This window comes from Euwallacea similis, chromosome 6 (assembly GCF_039881205.1).
Source record: "Euwallacea similis isolate ESF13 chromosome 6, ESF131.1, whole genome shotgun sequence".
NCBI classification, from domain to species: domain Eukaryota; kingdom Metazoa; phylum Arthropoda; class Insecta; order Coleoptera; family Curculionidae; genus Euwallacea; species Euwallacea similis.
The window spans coordinates 5,870,063-5,893,194 of NC_089614.1; the positions used below are offsets into that span (position 1 = coordinate 5,870,063).

The window sequence follows — 23,132 nt, forward strand, 5'->3', positions numbered from 1 at the left end:
CGAATGTCAGACATCGACCTTTCACGCACCCATTTTAGGAACCTTATAAATACTATTAAAAATTACATAACTACCTACATTTATTCGATCACTAATACTTATAAAGAAACACGTTATAAATACTATTAAAAATTACATAACTATCTACATTTATTCTATCACTAGCACTTAAAAAGAAACATGAACAATAACAGCAACATTAACCGGTGCTTTGAAATTCCCTATCACTTAGTGTCGACTTCAGTTCCATGGCTAGTTTGTACCCCAATTCAGGCCTACGATCTCGACCTTCCACCATCGCCTTTACTTGATTAGAATTGACAATCACCCCATTGTTTGTTATCACTGTGTTCTTGGTCTTTTCTATGTCCGTTAAATCGACGCCTCTACTGCAATCATCCAGCAATATTGTCCTGTACCCTATAGCCAAAGCGTCCACAGCAGTGGCCCCTAAATTAGGTGTACATGAACATACAACATTTTACCGGAGCAAAAACAATACTTACCATTAAATTTGCCTGTGGTAATCAACATGATTACTTACCTACACATACGTCATAAGCCAATCCGCAAATGTAAATATCTGTTGCGTTTTTCAGGCGCAATTGAGCACAAAGCGTAGTGTCGGTCATCTTTTTATTATCCCAGAAAACTGAATAAGAATCAACATCTGGATTTGTGCCTTTATACACCTTTGTAGCATCCTCCATCACCTACGAAACGCCTAAAATTTACTTATTTCTTGACACGATGGTGACGAATAATTTACTTTCAAGTCCTTATGCAGCTCTGAGCCCCAGGTGTCCTGCACACAATGCCGAGGCCACAACCTTTGCTTTTGCGGTGGTGATCCCTTAAAAACGACCGTGTCGTAGGTCTGAGCATGCTCAGCTGTCACAGGACTACTAGGGTCTAACTCTCGCTCTTCTATGTTCTCAATGAAAGATACATGATTGCTTGGGTGCCAGTCTAGAGAATAGAAAATTGCATCGAATTTCACCGTCTCCAGGAGCTTATTTATTGGCTCTATCACGTCTAGGCCTAGAAACAGTGACTGAATAATCAAAAAATTAAGTGCATTATTTCAAACCATTTTGCTGTGCAGAGCAGTTGCTAATATTTAGAGTCCCAGAAATAAAGTCATTTTGGACATCTACTACCAAAAATGCTGATATAGGTCGAACGATCTGCAGACAAATACGTGAGACTATGTGAAACTTTTCTGAACTGTATTCTCACAATTTTAATCCAGTGGTTCCAACAAAACACAAATTCATCCTTATCAATATGCCCATCGCCATTAGCATCAAACACTGCGAAAACGTCCTTCAGTTTCTCATCTTCCAAATGATAAATCTTGCCCCTGTCGTTCCTGAAGAGGGCTCTAGTTAACAGCCTAAATTCCTCGATGCTCAAATAACCATCCCTGTAAGTATTTATTTTAGAGTGATATAATTTACTAACAATTTAATATACATACCCATCTTTATCAAAAGCTTGATAGCAAGCATCCATTTTTTAAACACTCGCAAATTCTCCCATAATCACGGCAACCTGGATAGTATAGATTCTAGTCGCTATAAAAGTAGGAAAATTCGTGTAAAGAGTGACACAAGATGGCACCATTCTTTATTACCAGTCCAATTTTAGTTGTATTATATATGCTACCTCGATGCTTTGTTACCACGTCTTCTTTGCTGTGTGTGTCTAGTATTCAATTAATTTTGAGCTTTTTTGGTTTTTTATTTAATTTATTATGTGCACAAAAATTTCACACATATTGGTGACTCGTAGTTTTGATAATTTATGTTTAGGTTCAATTACCTCGCTAACCATATAAATTGAGATTATTTTTCAGGTACCTGCTGAATGGCGAATACTAACAACAACAATTCTAAAAATAACTTTTAAAGAATTTATAAATTTGTCTAAATTTTAAATTAGGCGCCTCCGAATTACCTTCATTTCGCCATTTTCTTATTTAATACCGTTCGATACAGTAATCTGTAGAATGTGAGTCTTTATTATTAGATCTTCTGATTTGGAGATGGCACCACAACATTTTAAGTAACGAGTTTAACTAAAAACTAGCATCTGATTGCATCATTTTGTCGGTGTTCAGAACCTTAAAAGTAACTAAAAGTACCATCAGAATCTTGATTTAGGGACTCCGAAAGGACTTCGAGAACTCACTGCCTCAAAATTTTATAAATGATTGAAGTTTCAAAAATGATAAAAAGCTCACCCTTATGTATATGATTTTTCCGTATTGTTTAGAAGTCTTGGAAATCTGTCGCAATTATTTCAAAACTTTTTAAGCAGCTCTTTCAAAATTGCTAAAGATGGATATAAAAGTGAACACATTTCTCGAAAATTAAAAGTTATATAGGACGGTTCTAAAGACTTTTTTGAAAATAATTTTATGTTTTTTTTTTGTTTAATAAGATTTTACAAAATAAGTATTTTTTTCCTTCTGACATTCCAAAATAATAATACTAACGGTAATATGGAGTGTTGAAATTTCATTGAAAACAAAAAAATATATTCATTTCTGCGATACCGTATAAGGTATTTGAAGAAAAATTTATAAGTATCGATAAATGTTGGGGACGCATATTTTTTAATGAAAAAAGAGTTTTCATGTAGTACATTAATAGAACACGTACTACTACATCAATAAATATTTTCGAAAATTTTGCACGCCACTGCTTTTTTGAAAAATACCAATAATGTTTCAATTCTCTGTTCAGCTCTGAGGCAGAAAGCTCTTTTGAAATCTTTTACAATCTTTCAAATATCTCAAGTAATTTCGCAGACATTAATAAATTTTCATTTTTTTAATAAATCATAACCATCTATATTCCCGTTAGTACTGATATTTCAGAAAAGTGCTTTGCAAAAAAATGCTCGTTTGTTGAAACCAATTTGTTGGTAAAAAAATTTCTCAACTTTGGAACCACCTTGTGCTACTGCGCTGCTGTATACAGATCTTCAGATTTCGTAAGAACAAATCATATTTCATCAACTTTTTAAATTCAATAGTTTTTGCTTTTATTTATTTTTTAAATATCGAGGTTTAAAGTAATATAATCCATTATATTCATTATCTACATTGACTACATGACGTGTTTTTAATCCAGCTGATATAAATACGAAGCTATCACTTTAGCCATACCTACCTCTAACTCAACTGACGCATAGACAAGTACGCCATCTGTGTCAATACCTGGAATTTCATCCAAATGTTGCCTGTCAAATTGGTAATGAAATATATGAAATGTACGGTCTCGTTGTGATATGTGGTTGGTGGAATAGTGAGAAGTTTTAGTGGTGCCAAAATGGCAGAAAATGCTCGAGATATTGCTGAACAACCCAAGAATTTAGGTTAGTCTAATGCATTCATTGTTTCTACGTGTTTCCGCATTGCTTGCGATACGAAACGGCTGCTTTGGGGGATACAGTTAGGTGGTAAATTGCAACGTTATATAAGTTAAAATAGCCCACCATCTGTGGGTCTCCTCAATGTTATTTCACTCAAAAAGATTCTAATCGATTTGCATTGGTCAGTTACGTTTGGTCACCAAAGAAATAAATCCTTGCATATTGAATAACCGGATTCTCTATGTAAATTGACAACCAGGCAACATTTTTTTGACACCCATTCCTTTACAGTCACTGCCTCTCCTTAAACTAATTTCTTTCAATGTTACACCTCAGAACGTTATCATTTCTTTGGATAATCCTGGCTCCCCAGTAAAGTTAACTCCCTGCACTGCATCACTACTCTCATAATAGAGCACTAAAAAAACACAGTTAAAACAAGGTACATTTGATAACAATTATCTCATATCAAGTGATTGTATTAAGCTTTGTGATCCTTTCAAAGCTACACATATGTATTATGGTTTATTTTGGTCTCAGTTATCTTGTTATTCCAGTGAAATATCTAATTGTATCTAGAAATACAGTCAGGGTAAAACCTTAACTAGCAAAGCCTAAGATGTGACTAATTATCCCTTCTAGAATGTTCTCATTTAAGCCGGTGATCCAATAAATGCCTTGAATAAAAATCTTAATCATAATGCATAAAAATAGAGCCTGATATTTACTCTTAACCAGTATGCAAAAATTGTTAAAAACCAGAGTTCATGTTCTGTTTTATCTTATCAAAAATACTTCACCCAAATCTCACTGAAAAGGTATTTTTGGCAAGTAGAAAGGCAAACCAGTTTAACACAATATTTACATAAATTTTCCTTATTCTCTAGAGATAGTTTACATCAATGCTTTGACCACTAGGATCCGGTAACTTTTAACATTTTTTTTTTCATTAACTAAGTCATTAAAGAGTGGACTTACAGGTCAATATTTCCAGGGTGTGTGTAATGATGTCAGCAAAGTTCAAATACATAATTTTGATTTCAGTGAGCATTGTGGGGTTTAGTAATTTAAATATCAATGGTAATGAGGTTTTTCTGTGGAACCTACATGCGATTGTGTAAATTATTAGCAATTAGATTTGAGTCATGTTTCATTGTTAGTCAATAAAAACCTTAAATAAATAAATACTTAAGTGCTTCTCCTAAGGGACTATTTATAGCTAATTTATTATGATTTTTGTATGTACATAGGGTCTTGCATTTCATACTTAATAGTCTTATGGCTGGTTCAGATAACATGAAGCTACAGTTAGGTACCCACATACTACTACTAGATGTTTGATATCGGCCTATTTTTATGTTTCAATATTGTTTGAGTGGTTTTTGACATTTTTACTCATTTCTATAAATACAAAAACGTGTAAATCTCCACACTACTTTCTTTGCAAAAATAATCGATTGCATATCTGGGTGCTTGACTGCTTTATATTTATAGCCTAGGCCTTATTAATTACCACACTTTAGTATGAGGGCCTAATAAAATTATTTCCAAACTCATGAAAGTCTACTTTGATGAACAAAACCTAATATTAATATTACTTCTCCCACATCATCAGAGCTACTAAAACTTTCAAACATATATTAATTAGGGCATTAAAAAAGTATTTTAAAGAACAATGTTGAATTTTTTAACATACAAGAAGGCTCTTAAGTAATTATCCAATCTTTGCAAATACATTGCTAATTAAAAATTCTGTGTATGTTACCACAGACTGTTTTTATGCTCTGTCAGACTTCTATATGTACATATGTGGTCTCCATTGAATATTTAATAATTTAAAACCATTGACCAAAACCTAGGAGTCATAGCACCATTTACTATTAAAGATTTTATCCAGTGTTCAAGAAGGTGGCCGAACCTCTGCACACGCCAAGAATTTGTCTGTGTTATTTTGATTCTATACTCTATATTGGGATTCTCCTGCTAAATATATTTAAAATTGTCTCAGTTGCAGCGAAGCATGGCTAAAATGGTATTTTTGAATTGCTTTGGGTATAATGCGAATTCCTCATAATTATTGTTTCTATACCTTTATTAATGTTCTTTATAATTTTCAGATTGTCATCCTCTACATTTTTCTAGTTATAGTGTAGAGCACGATGGTGAGATATTATTTTATAAGATACGTATTTCAATAACAATTATTAACCATTGACCGTCTTAAAATGAGAGTGAAAGTATTTTGCATGTTTTTTAATTCGTTTTACGTACAGCTCAACGCGCCCTATTAAGGTGATCTCTAACATACCGCCTTTATTAGTGCACTATAGCTCCATTGATTTTTTTCACTCATACTCCAGAATGTTTTGGGTGGATCCACCACATTGACCTAAATACTTCTTGATGTTAATTCGCACGCAGAATAAGTAGTTTCCACAAATAGAAAAACATAGGAATAATGCGGAATATGTGCGAGTTTGTAAGTCCAAAGGCTGTGTATTAATTAAATGCCTCACCCATGCATGATAGATTGCCTTCGGCCAGTGTAGGCTATAGTCGACCTGGGACTTACTTTTCGTTTAAATGTTTGCTCAAGTAATTTCTATCTGTTTACATCCTTTGATCATATGAGCTGAACATTTAACTTCAATAAATTTCCCCTGTCTAGATACAGTTTAACTATGTCATCTCACTAATATTCTTCTTTGTTTTAACATGCAAATTCTCATAATCATTCGTCATAGCACGAGACCACCTAAAACAGTTACCTTGGACGGTTGACCTTGCTAGAAATGTTGAGATCAGACCGCTGAGGTATTTGATGGTCGTTTTGAAGATGTTGACTAGTTCCCTGATTTTTTTTACTGTAAATGTTTTAAAATCAATTCAGTGCTAATAAACAGTAATGCAATTATTTGCATTACGACTGTCAAAATTTGAATTCACAACAATTCCAAAAGGATTAAAATGTACTGAAGGTGTTCCTGTTATGGGTTTATCAGACAGACCATATTTCCATTGTGATTATTTGCAAAATGTGGTTTCAGAGATTTTAAGACCAGAAAGATGAAATTTGATTAGACCAATAGTATCCCCGTTTCAGTTGACAATTCAAATTGTTTTCCCAGTTTTAGTGTTTTGATTTAATATTAGATACCTAGAAGCTTACAAGTATCACTGACAACAAATGGTTTATTGTTAGATGGTTGTTAACCAAACACGGAGTTTTTCAAATTATGACAAGAAAATATAACTGTTATTTTTAAAATTCATCAATTATATCTAGATCATTAATTTAAGTAAATTTTACGAAATCCGGCGATTTTTGGTATCAAAAACTGTCACTCAAATGGCGTTTCCAGAGCTTCTAGGTCTTTAAACTTCTAGCCAAGCTTCTAACAGTCCTCTAACGTCCTCATAGTTTTGTATAAATTGCTTTATATAGAACATTCTATATGTCTATATCTATCTTGGATTTTTTTAAATAACAAGTAAATCACAAATCCAACTTGCACAAAAGTCCCTAAACTAAAAATCATATCTGAAAGTTTGGCAACACTGGTTACTTTGAAGACGTGAAATGCGACTTGCGCTGCTATGATTATTTTAAACAAAAGCACAATGTTTTGTTGCCATTTATTGGAATTTGTTTATAAAATTCTGAAAAAATCTATAAAAGTAAATCTATAGAGAGTCTTGTGTTTTCTGCTGTTTGTAGCAGAGTTGGCAGTATGCTTATTTGAGTAGTTCCACTAGTGCTATCATTGAAACGCTAAGACTAACGACGTCGATTAAATGGGGATAAAGTTTTTTTTTTTAACTTTTAATACGCCATTTTTGCCAAAAGAACACATGCATGCAGTTCAGTGTCGTACTATACAGTTAAAAATGATAATGAGACACTTTGGAAAGCTGAGACGTTGTAAAGTTTATAGTTATAATACATGTGAGGTGCAAATCATATTAAGTCTGATATGCTGGAAAAAACCAAGTTTGTATTTCATTAAAACGTTTTTACCAGACAGGTAGTATTTAATTTTTTTTTAAGTCAGTGTTGGAAAATGGACTAGATCCGTGGATTATGAAATTACGTACCCATAACTAGAAATCTAGCTTATATGAAAGTTGACAAAGGCAATACAACCCAGAATATAACTAAAAAATTGTCTACATGACGATACTTCCGATTATACCAGAAGTAAATGTCAACTTTCTAATTTTATGTAGAACGTCTTATACGCATAGGTCGGCAATCGTTTCGTTACCAGAACATAGCGGATACAGAGTTCCTGATTTTTTTTTAACGTTTTTACTTGGGAGCTCCCTAATTTTTAAAAATTAAGTTGTGCAAATGTATACATAAGGAATACGTGGAGTATCAATTATACCAACGAAGCATTTGCTTTAGTTTAGAGGAGCGCCTACTACATTTACCTAACAACCAATTGCTTTAAAGTCTCTTCGAAAGCATGAGAAAATGTAATTTTCTTAAAAAAGAGACATTATATTTAATCCATAACAATTTCTAATTGAGGTCAATCAATTTCTGCCACAGCTAGTAGGTTAAACTCCATTGCTTGTCGCGAGTTAGCCCGTTTGTTTAACTTCACAACGCAAACTACTAAATCTCTTTATTAGGTGTAGAATCTATTTTATCTCGTCGCGCATTAATGGGAATCTTATCTATATATATATATATATATATATATATTCCTTGAACCAATAAAACTCTAGTTACTACTTAGGGGAATTTACACTGCGTCAGCCCCATCTATTAACCCCTTATTCATCGGCGATAGTTAACTATTAGATACGGGCTGTAAATATATTTCAAACTATTATCCCATTGAAAAGACGTTCCGGTTTATTAGCCACATTGAAGCTCGAAGTTCAGTAATCGAGGGTTTGTTTGGCTAGCGACCTCCCTTCTTGAGCAACACTCGTTTAACAGTTTATAATGGCACGGAAGGTGATTAAGAGAATGTGAATCATATCGCGCCTGCTTGCCGTCCAGTTGTGCATCAAAGCTTGTGCGCGGAAATCGAAAAAATCAAAAAGAAAATGTAGATGACCATCAGGGTCACTCATTGATGCAACAATGAATCAAAACCGCGCAGCTTTGTTCAAATGTTTTGATCGTGTTTTATCTATGAACCGCAACAACCGTCGATAAACAAATATTCCTCAGTCGCGTTGAGTAATTGTTGTAGATCGAATGTCGGAACACTCAGTATTCGCTCGGTTTGCCGAACGGTTCCCAGTGAGGGATGATGAGGTACCACAACGAAATTAGTGAACACATCAACTGCATCCGTAGCATTTTGGTTAAAACCCTTTCTCAAGAAAATGTATCAAAAAGTGACGTGCTTAAAGTGAGACAGTACGACCGGGATAAGGGTGGTTCCAGACATATAGATCATGTAGGTATGTAAAAGAGGGTGCACCACGTTTTGCTACTCAATTGGTCTGAGTTCGTTTTTGTTAGTTCTCACTTCTTTACTATGGTTAGAGCTCAGAACGCATATCAACAGTGATAAGTAGCATAAAAAGTCCCTTTCACTCGTACTTGTTCTAACAATGACTAAGTCATCCTAGTTTCAGTAATTAATTACACTTAATATCGCGCATTTCAACAGGTTTCCTTCTAGAAGGAATTAGGATTTATGGTGGTAACCTCGGTGCGTGTCAAGTGTCTATACCCAATTATAATTACAAATTATAATTAGTTAACGCTTTTGTTTTTAAGGAACAAATGTTAGTCATGTTACTGAAGTCGTAGTCGTATGCAACTATCGTACCATGCTTATCATTGGAATTTCCGCACTTGAGTAAGTGCAGGATGTGTATACTAGTTTGGTGTTAATATTGTGATCTTGAACTTTCTTTTGTGACGATGGAAAGTGATATTGAAATGAATACTACAAGGAACCTCGTCACTAAATAATTAAAAGTTTCGTTAATTAGTGTTATGTGTACCAAAATTATTGAAACATTTTGTTGAGTTAGGTTTAAGTCTCAAATTAAGACCAATACATGTGTACAGTGCCAAAATGAGATTATTTTCTCATCCTCATTAAAATACGTTATGAGCATGTCCGTTTCTCAATAAAATAAACAAAACAAATCATAAGGTCGTCTATAGGCTATCAATATAAGCACTAGCCCACATACGAGTAGTGGACACCTACTCTACATATTCGGTTACTGCGTTCACAAATTCATTAAATTCTAATATCAAGTTCTATCAGATTTCTTGAAGTTTGCTGAAGATAAGCGACCCAATAGGCAATTTCCTGTTATTATCAGCTTCTGTACCAGATTTTCATATCTGATTAATATTATGATAAATGGATTTTCTCAGGTACCAATCATGCATTTTTCATATGGTCATACTACCCTGTAAACTCGAGTTTCTTTCAAATAAGGAAATTGTTCTGCTTGGTTTCTTCCTTATTTTACAATGCAATTTTGCATTACTATAGGTACTCGATAAGATTTAGTAACGTAGCATGTATGAAAGATAATTAACATAATAAATCGTTTCTGGGCCAATTTTTTAAGTGCCTGTAAGGTTAACTAATATCTTGAGGCTATTGCTGTATAGGTGGAAACCTTCTGGTCTCGGTTTAATAGATGATGTGTGTGTGTTTAAGATCTTTTCGCATATTTATTAGTACATTACTTAGTTATCAGCTATAAATGGATTTTTTTATTAATCCACTGCAAATTACAAAATTCATAAAAATAAAATCTAAAAAAAAAAATATCTCTAGTTACTTTGCAAAGACTTATTTAGTGATTAAATTAGGCATGGAATCATCTTTAATTTGTTTTGTCATTATAGCCTCAATTATCTTTATCTAACACTAAGACATCATCATTATTAACACGAACTTCTTCATAATATTATTTGATCTTTTGAGCTAAAAGTTACGTGGTAATACATTGCAGGATGTGTTCCAACATAATATCTATAGGGTATCCCTGGCATAAAAGGAAGTAATTTATAGGTGTATGTAGGCTTCCTTTTACTTCTAGATCGTCGACCTATTTTGTTCATATGAATTTTTCTTGATTAAATGACTTGAGGAATTAGACCCTGAACAATTACACGTTATTAAGAAACACCCTATATATAGGAAATTTTATTTACAATCAGAAAGTTGGCTTGTATTTCTAGTATAACCGTTATAAATCTTGAAAATATTTAAGTTGCGTTGCTCCCATGATCTTTCATACAGAAGCAAATCTGCAAGTTTTTTCGTAATCAATGGACACATTTCTATGCGACACTGTATGTCACGGAATACACATCGTCATCGTGATGTAAAGGGTGAAACATAGGGTGCCATATTTGAACAGGCAAAAGCTACCAAATCGGTTAAATAAAAAAAGTGACCATTTTTTGAATCAATGTATCATAACTATAAATTTTACAACGCTTCGGATCTAAAATAGTTAATTCCGATTCGATTAGTAGGACTCTGTGATAAATTATATAATATTATTAATATATAATTTATATATTAGGTGTACAACTTTGCTTCCGCCGTTTTTTTTCCGAATTTCGCGATTTTATTGTAAAAAACTAATTATACCTTTAGGATCCAAAGTATTGTCCATCGCTGGCCACTACTTTCTCCCATCTTTCGGGCAGCATACGAATCCCGTGTTGAAAAAATTGGACATCTTTTGAAGCAATCCACGATTCTATCCAATTTCTTACTTCTTCATAAGACCGGAAGTGTTGGTCAGCTAGCCCATGTGCCATGGATCGAAACAAGTGATAATCAGAAGGAGCTAGGTCAGGAGAATATGGCGGGTGGGGTAGGACTTCCCATTTCAATGTTTCCAAGTATTTCTTGACCACTTGCGCAACATGGGGTCGAGCATTATCGTGCTGCAAAATCACTTTATCATGTCTCTCGTTGTATTGCAGCCGTTTCTTTTTCAATGCTCGGCTCAAACGCATTAATTGGGTTCGATAAAGAGCACCTGTGATTGTTTCAGTTGGTTGTAACAGCTCATAATATATTACGCCGAGTTGATCCCACCAAATACAGAGCATGATTTTGGAACCATGAATAGACGGTTTGGCCGTCGACGTGGAAGCATGGCCGGGATATCCCCAAGTCTTTTTGCGTTTGGGATTATCGTAATGAACCCATTTCTCGTCCCCAGTCACAATACGATGCAGAAATCCCTTCCGTCTTTGCCTTGCAAGCAACTGTTCACAAGCGAACAGACGCCTGTCAATATCTCTTGGTTTCAACTCGTACGGCACCCAATATCCTTGCTTCTGAATCATTCCCATGTCTTTGAGGCGTTTTGAGATTGTTTGTTGAGTCACTCCCAATGATTGTGCCAATTCTTGTTGACTTTGACACGAGTTTTCGTCAAGTAATGCTTCCAAGTTCGCATCTTGGAAAATCTTCTTTCTTCCACCGCTATGTTGGTCTTCGACGTGAAAATCACCGTTCTTGAAGCGCTGAAACCACTCACGACATGTCCTTTCACTAATAGTGGCTTCCCCATAAGTATCTGAGAGCATTCGATGAGCCTCAGCAGCAGATTTCTTCATATTGAAGCAGAAAAGTAAAACCTCCCGCAAATGACGAGAATTTGGCTCGTACACTGACATTTTCAATTGCGAATAACTTTATGATGAAGACACAAATAGACTAATATTTTTATGAGGTTATGTTAACAGGTGCCCAAGGCTCCTGCATGCCCACATGGGGTTATTTATTTCGATCATTACTTACCGCTACATACATCTATTCAAAAACGGCGGAAGCAAAGTTGTACACCTAATAATTATAAATATATAATATTTTTCGTCAGCGTCGTTTAACGCCTATTAAATGTCCCTGTGAAATATTTCTTGATGAGTACTTGAATAGCTTAAATTTTTCTCTTTTCATTTAGGGCGTCGAATTATATTTGCAGCATCATCAGTTTTTGAGGTACTTGCGTAAAAGACCACTTTTAGGGCATACACAGATATTTCGCTTGAATTTCGATATAAACTCTTTTCTTCGCAAAACCTCACATTTGAGGCCAAGATGAAATGTGTAGCTATCTATGTTGTTATGTAAGAAATGAAATATACTTTTACATGTGACTTCCCCCCAATATTGATTTTATCCAACACTTATTTTAATGTATTCAAAATAGTTTTGTCATAACTATATTTAGCGAATGAAATCCGTCTGTAAATTTTTTAGCGAAATCGGTATATTTAAATGAAGAGTTTATGCATTACATGTAAGTGTACCTCTATTTGTTTCTCAAGGATAATTTTTTTTTTTTTAATTGGATGTTTTCATTTATCTAACGTAATTACTATTGTTGATATGTACGTTCTTACGCTCTTAAACATGTTCGTGATGAATTATTCTTAAGTCCTAAAGCACTTACACCTGTGAATAGTGCAATAACATTAATAAAAATATAATTTACGGTTATTTATAAATCTAATGGGCAGAAATTGCTGTTTGGGAATACAACGGAAATAATATATAAAGTAATAAAAACGTTTTCTTGGAGCAATTGGAGCACAGCGTCATACCGCGAACTTTCATATAGCTTATTCTCTCGCGATATTGTAAAAAAACTTCGGTGACACACTTGCATTTCATCTCCAAAAAACCAATTAACGAAAGTAATTAAATCGTATTATAATAATGACTGTTGTTTGCCATAAATTTTGGCAGGAAGTGCGTTTTGGCACTCCACCAATTTTCTTAAATTAATTATTAGGTATGTTTTGGTATGTGGACCATCACTTAGTGCACACTTAATAGCAGTTGTGAAAATACAATTTCAATTTCAAACCCAATTTAAAGTAATTACGCCACGCTTATCCATTACAATCGGTACTTCCATCTATTGAAAATGCAATTTTGCAGGAACGCGTTTTTTCCCTATACCACACATAACTAGTGAAACTCGGTTATGGTTCACTAAGGCGATTGGTCGTGGTACCACTTCAATTGCCAACATAGGCAACAGTTTTCAATTCACCTTTGTCTTACAATTGTATTTGTTAGTCACTCATTAGCATACGACTTTATCCTTTATAATAATGGTACCGAACATTCCAAAGTCATTCGAATTGCAAAAACTTGCAAAAAACTGACATTGCTTTATTGATGAGTTTTTAGTTATAACTTTTTAGTGAGGAGGACGTAACTTACCTTTGCTAACTCGCTTTCGTTATTCCGCAAGAAATGCAATATTGCCGACCTTTACATTGCAACGTATGCGTGGAATGTTCAAGAAAAAGATTACGTAAAACGTGTATTTTTAAATTACATACTGCCTATTGCTGTAATATGTTCGATTAATATAGAGGCAAGCAAGCTATAGATATGGAGTCGTAGTGTACCCATATAAGGATAATCTATCCTTTTCTATTTGCGTCAATAGATTATAAGCTTTGTTTTATTATTAATAGGCAGTGGCAGCGTTGGAGGTTGAATTAGAATATTGTCGAACACTAAAACATGTAAACCAGTATTGTGGTTTAAGCCTTTTACATGGGTGCGTGCTTCAGATCCTTTGTTAATTAAATTCTGATATGTTGATACTTTATCACCTGTCCTCTTAAATAAATAACATTTTATTGGGCTATATATGTTGTGCCTTCAATTCTTCTTGGAAGTTTAATTTCGCTTTAAAATAGAAATCATTGGGTAATATTGTAGGCGTCACAAATGAATAAATTTGGTTTCAATTGATTTAAAGCTTGAAAATTGATTTGCTTCTCAAGACATTGAATTTTTTGTGGAGATTTCAAGGGTTTTTATGTGCGGAATTTTGGTAAATTTCACTGTTCTGCGTTTTGGAGAAATGATAATTTAAGCATTGCCTAGAGTGAAAAAAAAACACAATATAACTAGCAACATAATCTATAATGCTATGTCTTTCCTGGTGAAATTTTCTTAAATGCGTAAATGACGACACTGTGTCATTCATTTGTCCAGGTGTTGCAGCTGACACTATTGCAGACGCGTAAATGCTATAAAGACCTACAGATAATGCCGTCAGTTACGTCTGATTGCAGCATGGCTTGACATGATGCAAAATCCAAATACACTTATTACAACTTACATGTGTTTCTAAATGTAAAAATCTCGTTATTTCTTAAATCTTTTTTGTAGACTTCTTCAATAATATCACCGTGTTAGCTTAAAGAAAAGACGTTTTCAACATGACTCTGATTTAGTCATTCACCCTTTCACGTAATTTACTAACAATTGAACCGAATCATCAACGGCTATAAAAATCGTCGTAAATTACCACCTATGATAAGCTTTCAAATTAATTCAAGACGTTCCTGTCTTTTTTTTATATAGTTTTTATCGTTATGTAAAGAAGGAACAGAAATAAGATCTAACAAAATGAAGCCCCTTCATAAACATTTTTCTTTGAATTTTTTACCGTTTTGTTACTGCTGCAGTATGTCCTCAATTTTTGCAGGATCATGATGGTCATTTTGGTACTTATAGAAAAGGAATTAGTCCAAAAACGGGCAAAATAGTATTGGCAGGAAATATTTTTCCCTGAGTTACAAATTTTAAAAAATCGTGTGAAAAATTACGTTTCATTGCGTCTTAATATATAATCTTTTAATATCGTAAATATCTTAATTGGTTGAAAATCCCTCCAAAAGGCATTTTAAACTTGTCCAATAGCGAATTCCGGAAACACGTCCACGCAGCCGATAGTAAGCTGCTGGAAGCGAGTTTGAAAGCAAATAAAGGAAAATGTCTTCGGTTTTTATTTCTTGTCGTTAAAAATAGGAGCCGCATTACTGTTTCAAGCGCAGTTCAATAAACTTAGTGTCTTTGTTTTGTCCCTAAAGCAGTGTTAACGCAATCAGTCGCCCTATCAACATGATCTTTTTGCTTCTATTTTCCACGTATATTTGTACAGAGTTTTCACTTTTGTTTTGACACCCCCGCCAGCTATATCGGTAAGTTGTAGGAAGGAAATGTAAAAGTGGTGTAATTGTATTTTTTTGATACACCCTGTATATTGTTCCTTAAAAATGAAAAGGCTCTTCTTTTTAATTTCAAAAAATATTCTATTCAGTAGATATGTGTTTGCATACTTTTACTTTCGCTTAGGGTAGGATCTCTGGTAAAAAGCACAAGAGTAAGACATCAGTTTTAAGAGTAAGTCTTTGCATTTTCAAACTTTCATCTAAAAATGTTACGCGTGAATTTTCATCATATAGCTCTAACGCATTTCTAAGGAATAAACTTAGTTAAATATTATAAAAATCCAAATGTAAGTAAGTCATAATATATTTTAACTTTTCTAATGCTAACCTCTTAAGTTCCAAATTTTTCTGTTAGGGTAGTGTTTCTAATATTCTAATGTGAATGAATTCGTCAAAAAATCGTAAGATATACAAACTCGGTTAAATTGGAACAGATTTAGGCATTTTTATGTTGAACAAAACCATGGTTAAAAATTTGGAAAATTCCGACTTGTGCTGGAAATAATCGAGAAAATCCTATATTTGTTCAAATTATTTTTATTTTATTTTGAACTTATTTGAAGAAATCATTTAAAAAATATGTAATTTCTTTATTGATATTTTTTGTCCCATACAAGATCGTCGGATCGTTGATTTTCAGCATAAATCTCAGTGCCACGTCGTATTAAGCACATGCTTCTTTGGTAAACAAATTTTTTAGAGATAAAATTATACAAAACTTGTTCTTAAAATTTTTTCCGCGGCTTGAATCTGTAAAGTTGTAGAGGGGGTGTCGAAACGAAAATTCAAATCTTGCATGTTTTTTATCACATTAACGTTAGCAAAAAATTTTCACAATTGTTTCAACAATTCCAGTTGATAAAGAAGCAAGGCTGCGCTCCCTCAAAGAACGTCAGAATGAAGAACGCCAGAAGAAACTGGAGGAAATTAAAACACAAGCGTTGGCTGCACAACGATTTAAAGAGCAAAAAGAACAGGAAAGAAGAAAGCGGTTGGATGAAATGCGGGTGAAGGATGATACTAGGAGACATCAAGTTGAAGAAAGGAAACGTGCTATAAATGAAGCAGAACGAGATCGGTTGGAGTCGATCATCAGAAGAAATTACGAAAGGGAAGCAAGAATAGAGTCAAAAAGGAAAAATGAACGGAGCAGTATTGTGTTCGCCTTTGGGTCTTCGACACCTCGCATGCTGGATCCTACAGATTTAAGTGTGTCGTTTTGGGGGCAGCGAAGAGCTACTTCCACACAAAATATCACCACGACTACCTCAGCTGGGAGCAATCTGACCAGAAGGCAGAGCGAAAGAGATCTGGATATGGGAAGCAAAAAGAGAGCTACTTCAGCAGGTGGGCTGGAAAGAGCTGGGGAAAGTAAGTACTATTTTTCTTACATTACATTTTAAAAAATGTTTTAGTCAATGTCTTAAGTAGATATTTGTTGTGCGGTCTGTTTTTTTTTTGCATGAAAGACGTTTCACGACTGCACACGAGGGCTGCAAACCACAGTTCTATTTTGTTTACCTTTAAAAGCTCCACAAATTTATTATTTCCAGAAAGAACTTAGTAAATTTTATACTGCCAAACTTAGTTTAATGCTTGCAGCATCAAGAACATCTGAACTTGTATATTTTGGTTTAAACATTAGGTCATCCTTAGCTTTACAGGACATTCCTAGCGGTCACTTTTTAGGTTTGACAAGTCCGACGACACCGGCAGGGTGCGTGAGTGGCTACTTGGGCAGGCGCAGGACCGACTTAGTCCCGACGATACCCTCGAGAGACTCCTCTTTCCATTCGTCCACATCACGCAAGTCTCTCAACCACTCCCCAGGTACTGTGATCACTCTAAGGCTTTTGACTGGATAAAATAACCGTTCTTCGTATTGTGGTGTGATTGGATTTGAGTGCTGTTTTTGTTTACTGGTCGTTTATTGGAATGCTTTCAATGACTAAATGAGAGAGAGAGAGAGTTTCTGCTAGGCGGTTTCGAGTAAATATTGTAATTAAGCAACAATTGAAGCATTAGAAACGAAATTGAAGGTCAACTTTGAAACTAGATTTGCCTAAAACGATTTTTCAAGATTAAAATAAATATCATTAGTTATATAAATATCCAAGAAAAACTCAACATTTTTATTTTCTGGCAATGTGAATTTTAATATCGTCAGGAAATCGCATTCATAATTCAAAAAGAAAAGTTTTTTTTGCTAGAATTTCAATATTTTTTATCTCTAGCCAAATAGATCCACAAAATTCAACATTTGGATTCAAATTTGATATATTTCAGGGTTTTCCACTTTTATACCCGGAATTTTTTTGAAGTAACGAGATAAAACCACAAAAGCTAAATTTGACTAAAACGTGGGAAGTTTTGGCATTGTGAACCTCATAATGCAAACTCCAGAATTTGGTTTCTATCTTATTTGTTTACAGTTTTTTAAAATCGTTCAGATATGTCAAGATAGTTCCATTGGTCTTTGAGTAATGTATATAACCTCCAAAGAAATTAATTGATTTACTTAAGATAAATTTAGTTTTAAAGTTGACCATAAATCTCATCACAAAATTGAAAAAAATACTTTAAACTGCCTGTGTGAATACTCAACTGCATAGCCATATCAGCCTTGGAACGCGTGGAGCATTTTGCCATTTTAAGCATTGTAACAAGAACTAAAACCACAGGTAGGGCCTATTCAATGTCTCGCTTAGACCAACTGGCTAAGCCAAGGAAACCAATATTGCCGGCCTTAAATGAATCCAGTATGGCCCCCAAAAGCTCGGTGACTCGTAGCATGAGTCATTTAGCTCATGTGGGCATCAAGTTATCTCCCCGAAAACCTCTTAACAAGGCGGATAGTCGCAGTATGCACCAACTGAGTCCAGATGGGCCTATAGCCCCACCTAGGGTGAACCGGGCTACTCAATTAAGACAGCAGAGGTTGCTGTTGGCCCAGCAGTCGACTAGTACCAGTGAGGGTACGCTCAGCTTGCTTCCTATTGTCGTCCTAGACGGTGGTTCTAATATTGTTGCTCTTCCATCATTCCTTTTGGGCCAGGGGTTTAGGTCTCCTTAATGTTACGAACCTTGCAAAATAATTGAGAGGGGTTCAAATTTGATGCACGAGTAATCAGCAAAAAAAGTAGATTTAGAATTTGAACCTTCTCTTGTATTTGTACTTTTGCCAGGCATACTTCCGCATTCCTAAATAATGTGTAATTGTCACTTATTAATCCATTTCGTTGTAAAGAAGTGGTCTACCAAGGTAACAATCATCATGATATAATCCTAATTCTTTTAACAAAACCTTTGCTTTTGAAATCCTACATCTGATAATTTGTGAAGCTTTTAACATATTTTTTTGTGGTGTTGGGTGTATATGCCAGTTCTGAGAGTAGGTATTGGTGTGTCGTGAGATATGGGTCTAGATCCAAGTAGGTACACTTGCACTTGCACATCATAGTTTCGATATCAGAGGTCAGAAGTAGGCTTTATTTACCAATACAGTGTGTTCCAATTATACTATGAGTACATGGGAAAAGTTATATGCTATTTTCCTGGCATAATTGGGAAAGTGGAGCGGCTCTAATTATTCACATTTTTGTGACTTTCTTTAAGAGTAAAAGTCTGTTGTGAAAATGTTTAAAATCTAAAAATGTCTGTCCTTGTAATTCTTGATTTAAGGCACTACTGCATATAAAATGCATCTCTTCGAACCCGACCACATATTCAACCACATTCGTAACGTGATTGCCTAAAACACTTGAACACTATGTATTCGGTCATGTAGCTTTCAAATGAAATAAAAGACTGCGAACTACAACGCTTAGAAATGATAATATGAAGTGCTTGGGTACAGCCAGTTTTCTGTTATTGGTTAGTAAAATTACTAATTTAATCCCATTGGTGAGAAGTATTTTTACAATTGAAATTTTATTAGTTTAACTGACTGATATTTGTTTTATAGCCTCATCTAGGCCGAGCAGCTCTATGAGCCACCAGAGCACAAACAGCGTTACGAGTTCAGTGAATGTTAGGCATCGCATCTCAAGCGCCCCTCGCAGGCCTCGCCCCGCTAGCATTGCTGTTACTGGGGTTACACACGACGCAAAAACTGCCACGGGAGAAAAGCCGCCGATCCCCAAGGCCCGGAAACCTTTATCTAAGACAAACACGTCGGAAAAGATCGAGAAAATTCCAAAAATCAGGCCTGCCAAATCACCCGCAGAGGAAACAGCCCCTAAAGTTGTTGCGGTTGATAAAAAGGAAGCTACTAAATCAGCTCCCGAAAAAGAGATCAAGCCTGAGCCAGTGCTAATCAAGGAAGCAACTCCTCCACCTCCACCTGCAGTTACTGAAAATAAGTAAGTTGCTTAATTTAATGTTCTTAATTCAGAAAAGTCTTCACGAGAAACATTTATTTAAAAATAAAAGATGAAAGTAAAAATGGAAAATGCTACAAAAAGTTAGTAGCTTATAAAATAATGACAATCATTATCAAATTATTGAAATAAATAAAAATAGGTGCATTAATTCTGTCATAATGCAACAATGAATAAAATTTACCAATATACTTGTAGGCAAGATAGAGAATACTACACTTAGTACTTTTATAAAGCAAAAAAACAGTACAAGTTTGGTCTCTTTTAGGGAAGCAACAGCATCAGCAGTGATATTTCAAGTAGAGGAGCAAGAAGTTCCTCAGCCCCAGGAACCCAAATTAATCGAAACAACGCCTCCACCTCAGTCACAAATTCAAGCAACCGTCCGTGAAGACAACTTTGTCCAAAACTTCATTAACGCTGAAAGAAATGCCTCGGAAGAATCGTCCAACGCCCATTCTGCCGAGGTTTTAGTGGCTCCACCAACCGAGATTTTAATGCAATCTACAACAGTGCTCACAGAAAACAAGCAAGAATCTGTTGAATCAAATGACATGTCAACATCCATGTCTAAGCCACGAATTACAACCGAAGAAGAGGCTAAAGCCGCCATAGCAGTGAAGCGAAGGTTAATAAGGGAAGAAACTGAGAGGCAAGCGGAGCTAGAAAGGCAAAGATTTGAGGCCGAGCAGCAAGCTGAACTCGAAAGACAACAGAAGGAAGAAGAGCAAGCAAGGATGCTTGCTGAAATGCAGAGACAGTCTGAACAGGAAAGGTTGCAAGAAGCAATTAGAGAGGCGCAGAAACGGGAGGAGGAAGAGCGTCTTAGGAGAGAGGAAGAACAAAGGCAGAAACTACTCAAAGAAGAAGCTGATAAAAAAGCTAAAGAGGAAGCTGAGAGGCAGAAGGCTGAACTCCAGAAGAAACTGGAAAATGAGGAGAAAGAAAGGGAAGAACGTAGGAGAAGGGTTGAAATGATTATGAAGAGAACTAGGGGGAAAGCTAATGCCAATTTAGCATCTCAGCAGGTAAGATTGCAGTATTTTTCATCACAATATCATAACAGTTATTTATTTGTACCAGAACTCTCAAGATAAGAATGAGAATGCGTCCGAAGAGAAGCAGCAAGTAAACGAAAATGAACTGAACGTAGAAAATAAAGTAAATGAGAACAAACTGAACGGAACCGCCAAGCAAGAGAACGGAACAGATAGCGCTGCTACTAAAAACGGCAAGGACATTGATGTGGGGATTGTTGACAATATGTATGTATCGCTGGACAGTTAAATCCTAGGTGCTAGGCCCCACTAACTTGTGAATAAGCGATGAGATTATTCCTTTGCGATTCGACTGAAAACACTAGGTTCTTTTAGATTTTGTAGGATTGTTCCGTCCATTATATCCTCCACGAGGTTCTTTCTTAAAGCAATTGTGCAAAACTTTGCTTTTCATTTTCTCTAATAATACCTATAAAGTATCGGTATCAGGTTCACTTTCAATTATAGTAATGAAATATTTCGAGAAGTTTGTTTAGCTTTATCAGAGTTTTGCATAGTTCAAGACAAAATTATAGGGAAAAAAGATGATAAAATAGAGATTTATAGAATTCCAGATGAAAGTGTAAAGAATGCCAACACAGTAGCCGACACATTAAATGCGGATTCGTTAAACTCAAACAGCACTTGGCAGACCTCGAGTCAGCAGTACGGTAACCTGGTATACAATAATAATAGTTAAAGATTGATTCCAGGTGTTTTTCAGATTCTTAGATGTGAGCTGAGCTCGGAATGCGCCACCTAAGATCATTTACCACATTTCGCCCTTGTCCTAACGTATTACGTAATTTATTTAAATGTCTCACAGAGTTGGCGGTGCGTTATCAAGCCACATTTCTTGTTTCATTTTTAAACCGGTGTATTAATTGACGCTGTGGAATTTTAGTTAGGTCATTTTTTGTATTTTTATGCGTGTTATGCATTGATAATGGAGACGGTTGTATATTCAAGTGATAGAGTAATTATTTATAAAACGGCAACTTGTTTTTACATTAATATCGTAATATGTTATAGATTGATTAAATTCGACTGAGACAGGGACAAGGTCCATTCTGGCTAAAAAACAGCTGATTGACTTTAATGCAAACCCTAAATTCGTTTTATATTTGTTAATAGTACTGGGTAGGTTCTGGGACAAAATTGTTAGATAGTACGTAAAAGGGGGTTTTAAAACGTCAAACCATAGCACCTTTTTTTGCCAGAATATCATCTTCCAATACTTTTATTAACAACTCGGTCTATACTAGTCATCTTGTATGTTAAAATTGTTGTATAATGTTATCTAATATACTATGTGCTGTCCCATATGACAGTGTAGTAACCGACATGTTTTACTCTATGAAAGTTTGCATTTTGTATAATTTTAAGTGGCAAACATCTTCATAATTTTGGAAAAAAAGGTAATTTTTTACGTCTTTAGTTCTTTAAATTTCCGAACATTTCTGGATAGCGTTTGGGCATTGATTAAACTTGTTCGGCAAATCTGTAAACATTTATAGAGATTCGATGTGATCAATTAATTGTCGAAATCGTTCAAGCACTTAATTAGTTTTTCCATAGTTACTAGAAAAATTTGACATTGACTGTGACAGACTATACTAATTAATAATAAAACTATTTAGTTAAAAATCAATAATTTTCTTGTAATTTGTCATGAGTAATATTTATATAATTGTAATAAAATTTACCGTGAGGCAATTATAGGTTCATATCTTAAATTATTGTAACCTTTATATGCGTGAAATTTACAGTCCTTCATTGCTTGTTAAAAAGTGCTTAATAAATGTAAAATTTATTTATGAATTGTATCATATGAGTTTTAATTCATTCATAAACCCACACGCGCGACAGCTGGATTTCCTGTTTTCTGTGCTTCTCGCCTGAAACAGCGAGTAGGAGGAGATCTTTAATTAATGGTTTATTATTCAAACAAATTATCATTGACAAAGCAGAACTTTCTTTATACACAAAATTAAAAATGGTAGACTAGAAAAATCTAAAGACACATTCAAATAAAGTCAAGAACAACGTAAAAAAAACGGGAAACCTATAACTAGTCAGTTCTCAAAGCCAAGTATTTATGAATAGGAAAAAATGTCTCATCCATTAGTTAAAATTTTATCCTGGGACACAAGGAAAAAACAGATATGCAGCAGATCAATCGCCAGGAAGATTAATCATTTTTACTTGGTATTTTAATATCTACTTTATGTGTACATCAGGAAAATCTCAATTTTTTACCAAATGAAAAGTCAGATTTTGCATAACAATGTTAAAAGATAAGCTAGAAGTCAAAATTAAATTTTT

At 34.7% G+C, this 23,132-nt stretch overlaps 2 protein-coding genes across 14 annotated transcripts; one reads left to right on the forward strand and one right to left on the reverse strand.

The window, feature by feature from the left end:
- Positions 1 to 195: 195 nt before the first annotated feature.
- Naam (Nicotinamide amidase) lies at positions 196 to 13,708 on the reverse strand. 3 transcript variants are annotated; one of them, XM_066391497.1, is made up of 7 exons: positions 13,581 to 13,708; positions 1,481 to 1,577; positions 1,240 to 1,426; positions 1,091 to 1,187; positions 770 to 1,041; positions 545 to 713; positions 196 to 450 (listed from the first exon to the last, which is right to left on the reverse strand). In XM_066391497.1, exons 2-7 carry the CDS (start codon positions 1,513 to 1,515, stop codon positions 200 to 202), a joined length of 1,011 nt encoding a protein of 336 aa, XP_066247594.1. In that variant the 5' UTR covers positions 1,516 to 1,577; positions 13,581 to 13,708; the 3' UTR covers positions 196 to 199. The 3 variants fall into 3 exon arrangements, with proteins under 3 accessions (XP_066247594.1, XP_066247595.1, XP_066247593.1); XM_066391498.1 differs by lacking the exon at positions 13,581 to 13,708 and adding an exon at positions 1,637 to 1,778 and having other exon boundaries at positions 770 to 1,035; XM_066391496.1 differs by lacking the exon at positions 13,581 to 13,708 and adding an exon at positions 1,637 to 1,778.
- ens (ensconsin) lies at positions 3,236 to 22,633 on the forward strand. 11 transcript variants are annotated; one of them, XM_066391470.1, is made up of 9 exons: positions 3,236 to 3,384; positions 5,499 to 5,543; positions 16,247 to 16,762; positions 17,081 to 17,221; positions 18,073 to 18,366; positions 19,356 to 19,752; positions 20,039 to 20,798; positions 20,854 to 21,035; positions 21,375 to 21,584. In XM_066391470.1, exons 1-9 carry the CDS (start codon positions 3,339 to 3,341, stop codon positions 21,505 to 21,507), a joined length of 2,514 nt encoding a protein of 837 aa, XP_066247567.1. In that variant the 5' UTR covers positions 3,236 to 3,338; the 3' UTR covers positions 21,508 to 21,584. The 11 variants fall into 11 exon arrangements, 8 of the variants coding, with proteins under 8 accessions (XP_066247567.1, XP_066247568.1, XP_066247563.1 ...); XR_010752202.1 differs by lacking the exons at positions 3,236 to 3,384; positions 5,499 to 5,543 and adding an exon at positions 8,464 to 8,805 and having other exon boundaries at positions 21,383 to 21,478; positions 21,532 to 22,633; XR_010752201.1 differs by lacking the exons at positions 3,236 to 3,384; positions 5,499 to 5,543 and adding an exon at positions 8,464 to 8,805 and having other exon boundaries at positions 21,383 to 21,473; positions 21,532 to 22,633.
- Positions 22,634 to 23,132: the final 499 nt, after the last annotated feature.

What these genes read in the sequence shown, in the direction of transcription:
- Naam (XM_066391497.1), bottom strand. Translation starts at nt 1,515, where the DNA reads ATGGATGCTTGCTATCAAGCTTTTGATAAAGATGG. An exon ending in AGCTGCATAAGGACTTGAAA is followed by an intron (nt 714 to 769) that starts GTAAATTATTCG and finishes GGCGTTTCGTAG; the next exon opens with GTGATGGAGGATGCTACAAA. An exon ending in GGCTTATGACGTATGTGTAG is followed by an intron (nt 451 to 544) that starts GTAAGTAATCAT and finishes CACCTAATTTAG; the next exon opens with GGGCCACTGCTGTGGACGCT.
- ens (XM_066391466.1), top strand. Translation starts at nt 8,649, where the DNA reads ATGATGAGGTACCACAACGAAATTAGTGAACACATCAACTGCATCCGT. An exon ending in GTCGACTAGTACCAGTGAGG is followed by an intron (nt 18,367 to 19,355) that starts GTACGCTCAGCT and finishes TTTGTTTTATAG; the next exon opens with CCTCATCTAGGCCGAGCAGC. An exon ending in GTGGGGATTGTTGACAATAT is followed by an intron (nt 21,036 to 21,374) that starts GTATGTATCGCT and finishes AGAGATTTATAG; the next exon opens with AATTCCAGATGAAAGTGTAA.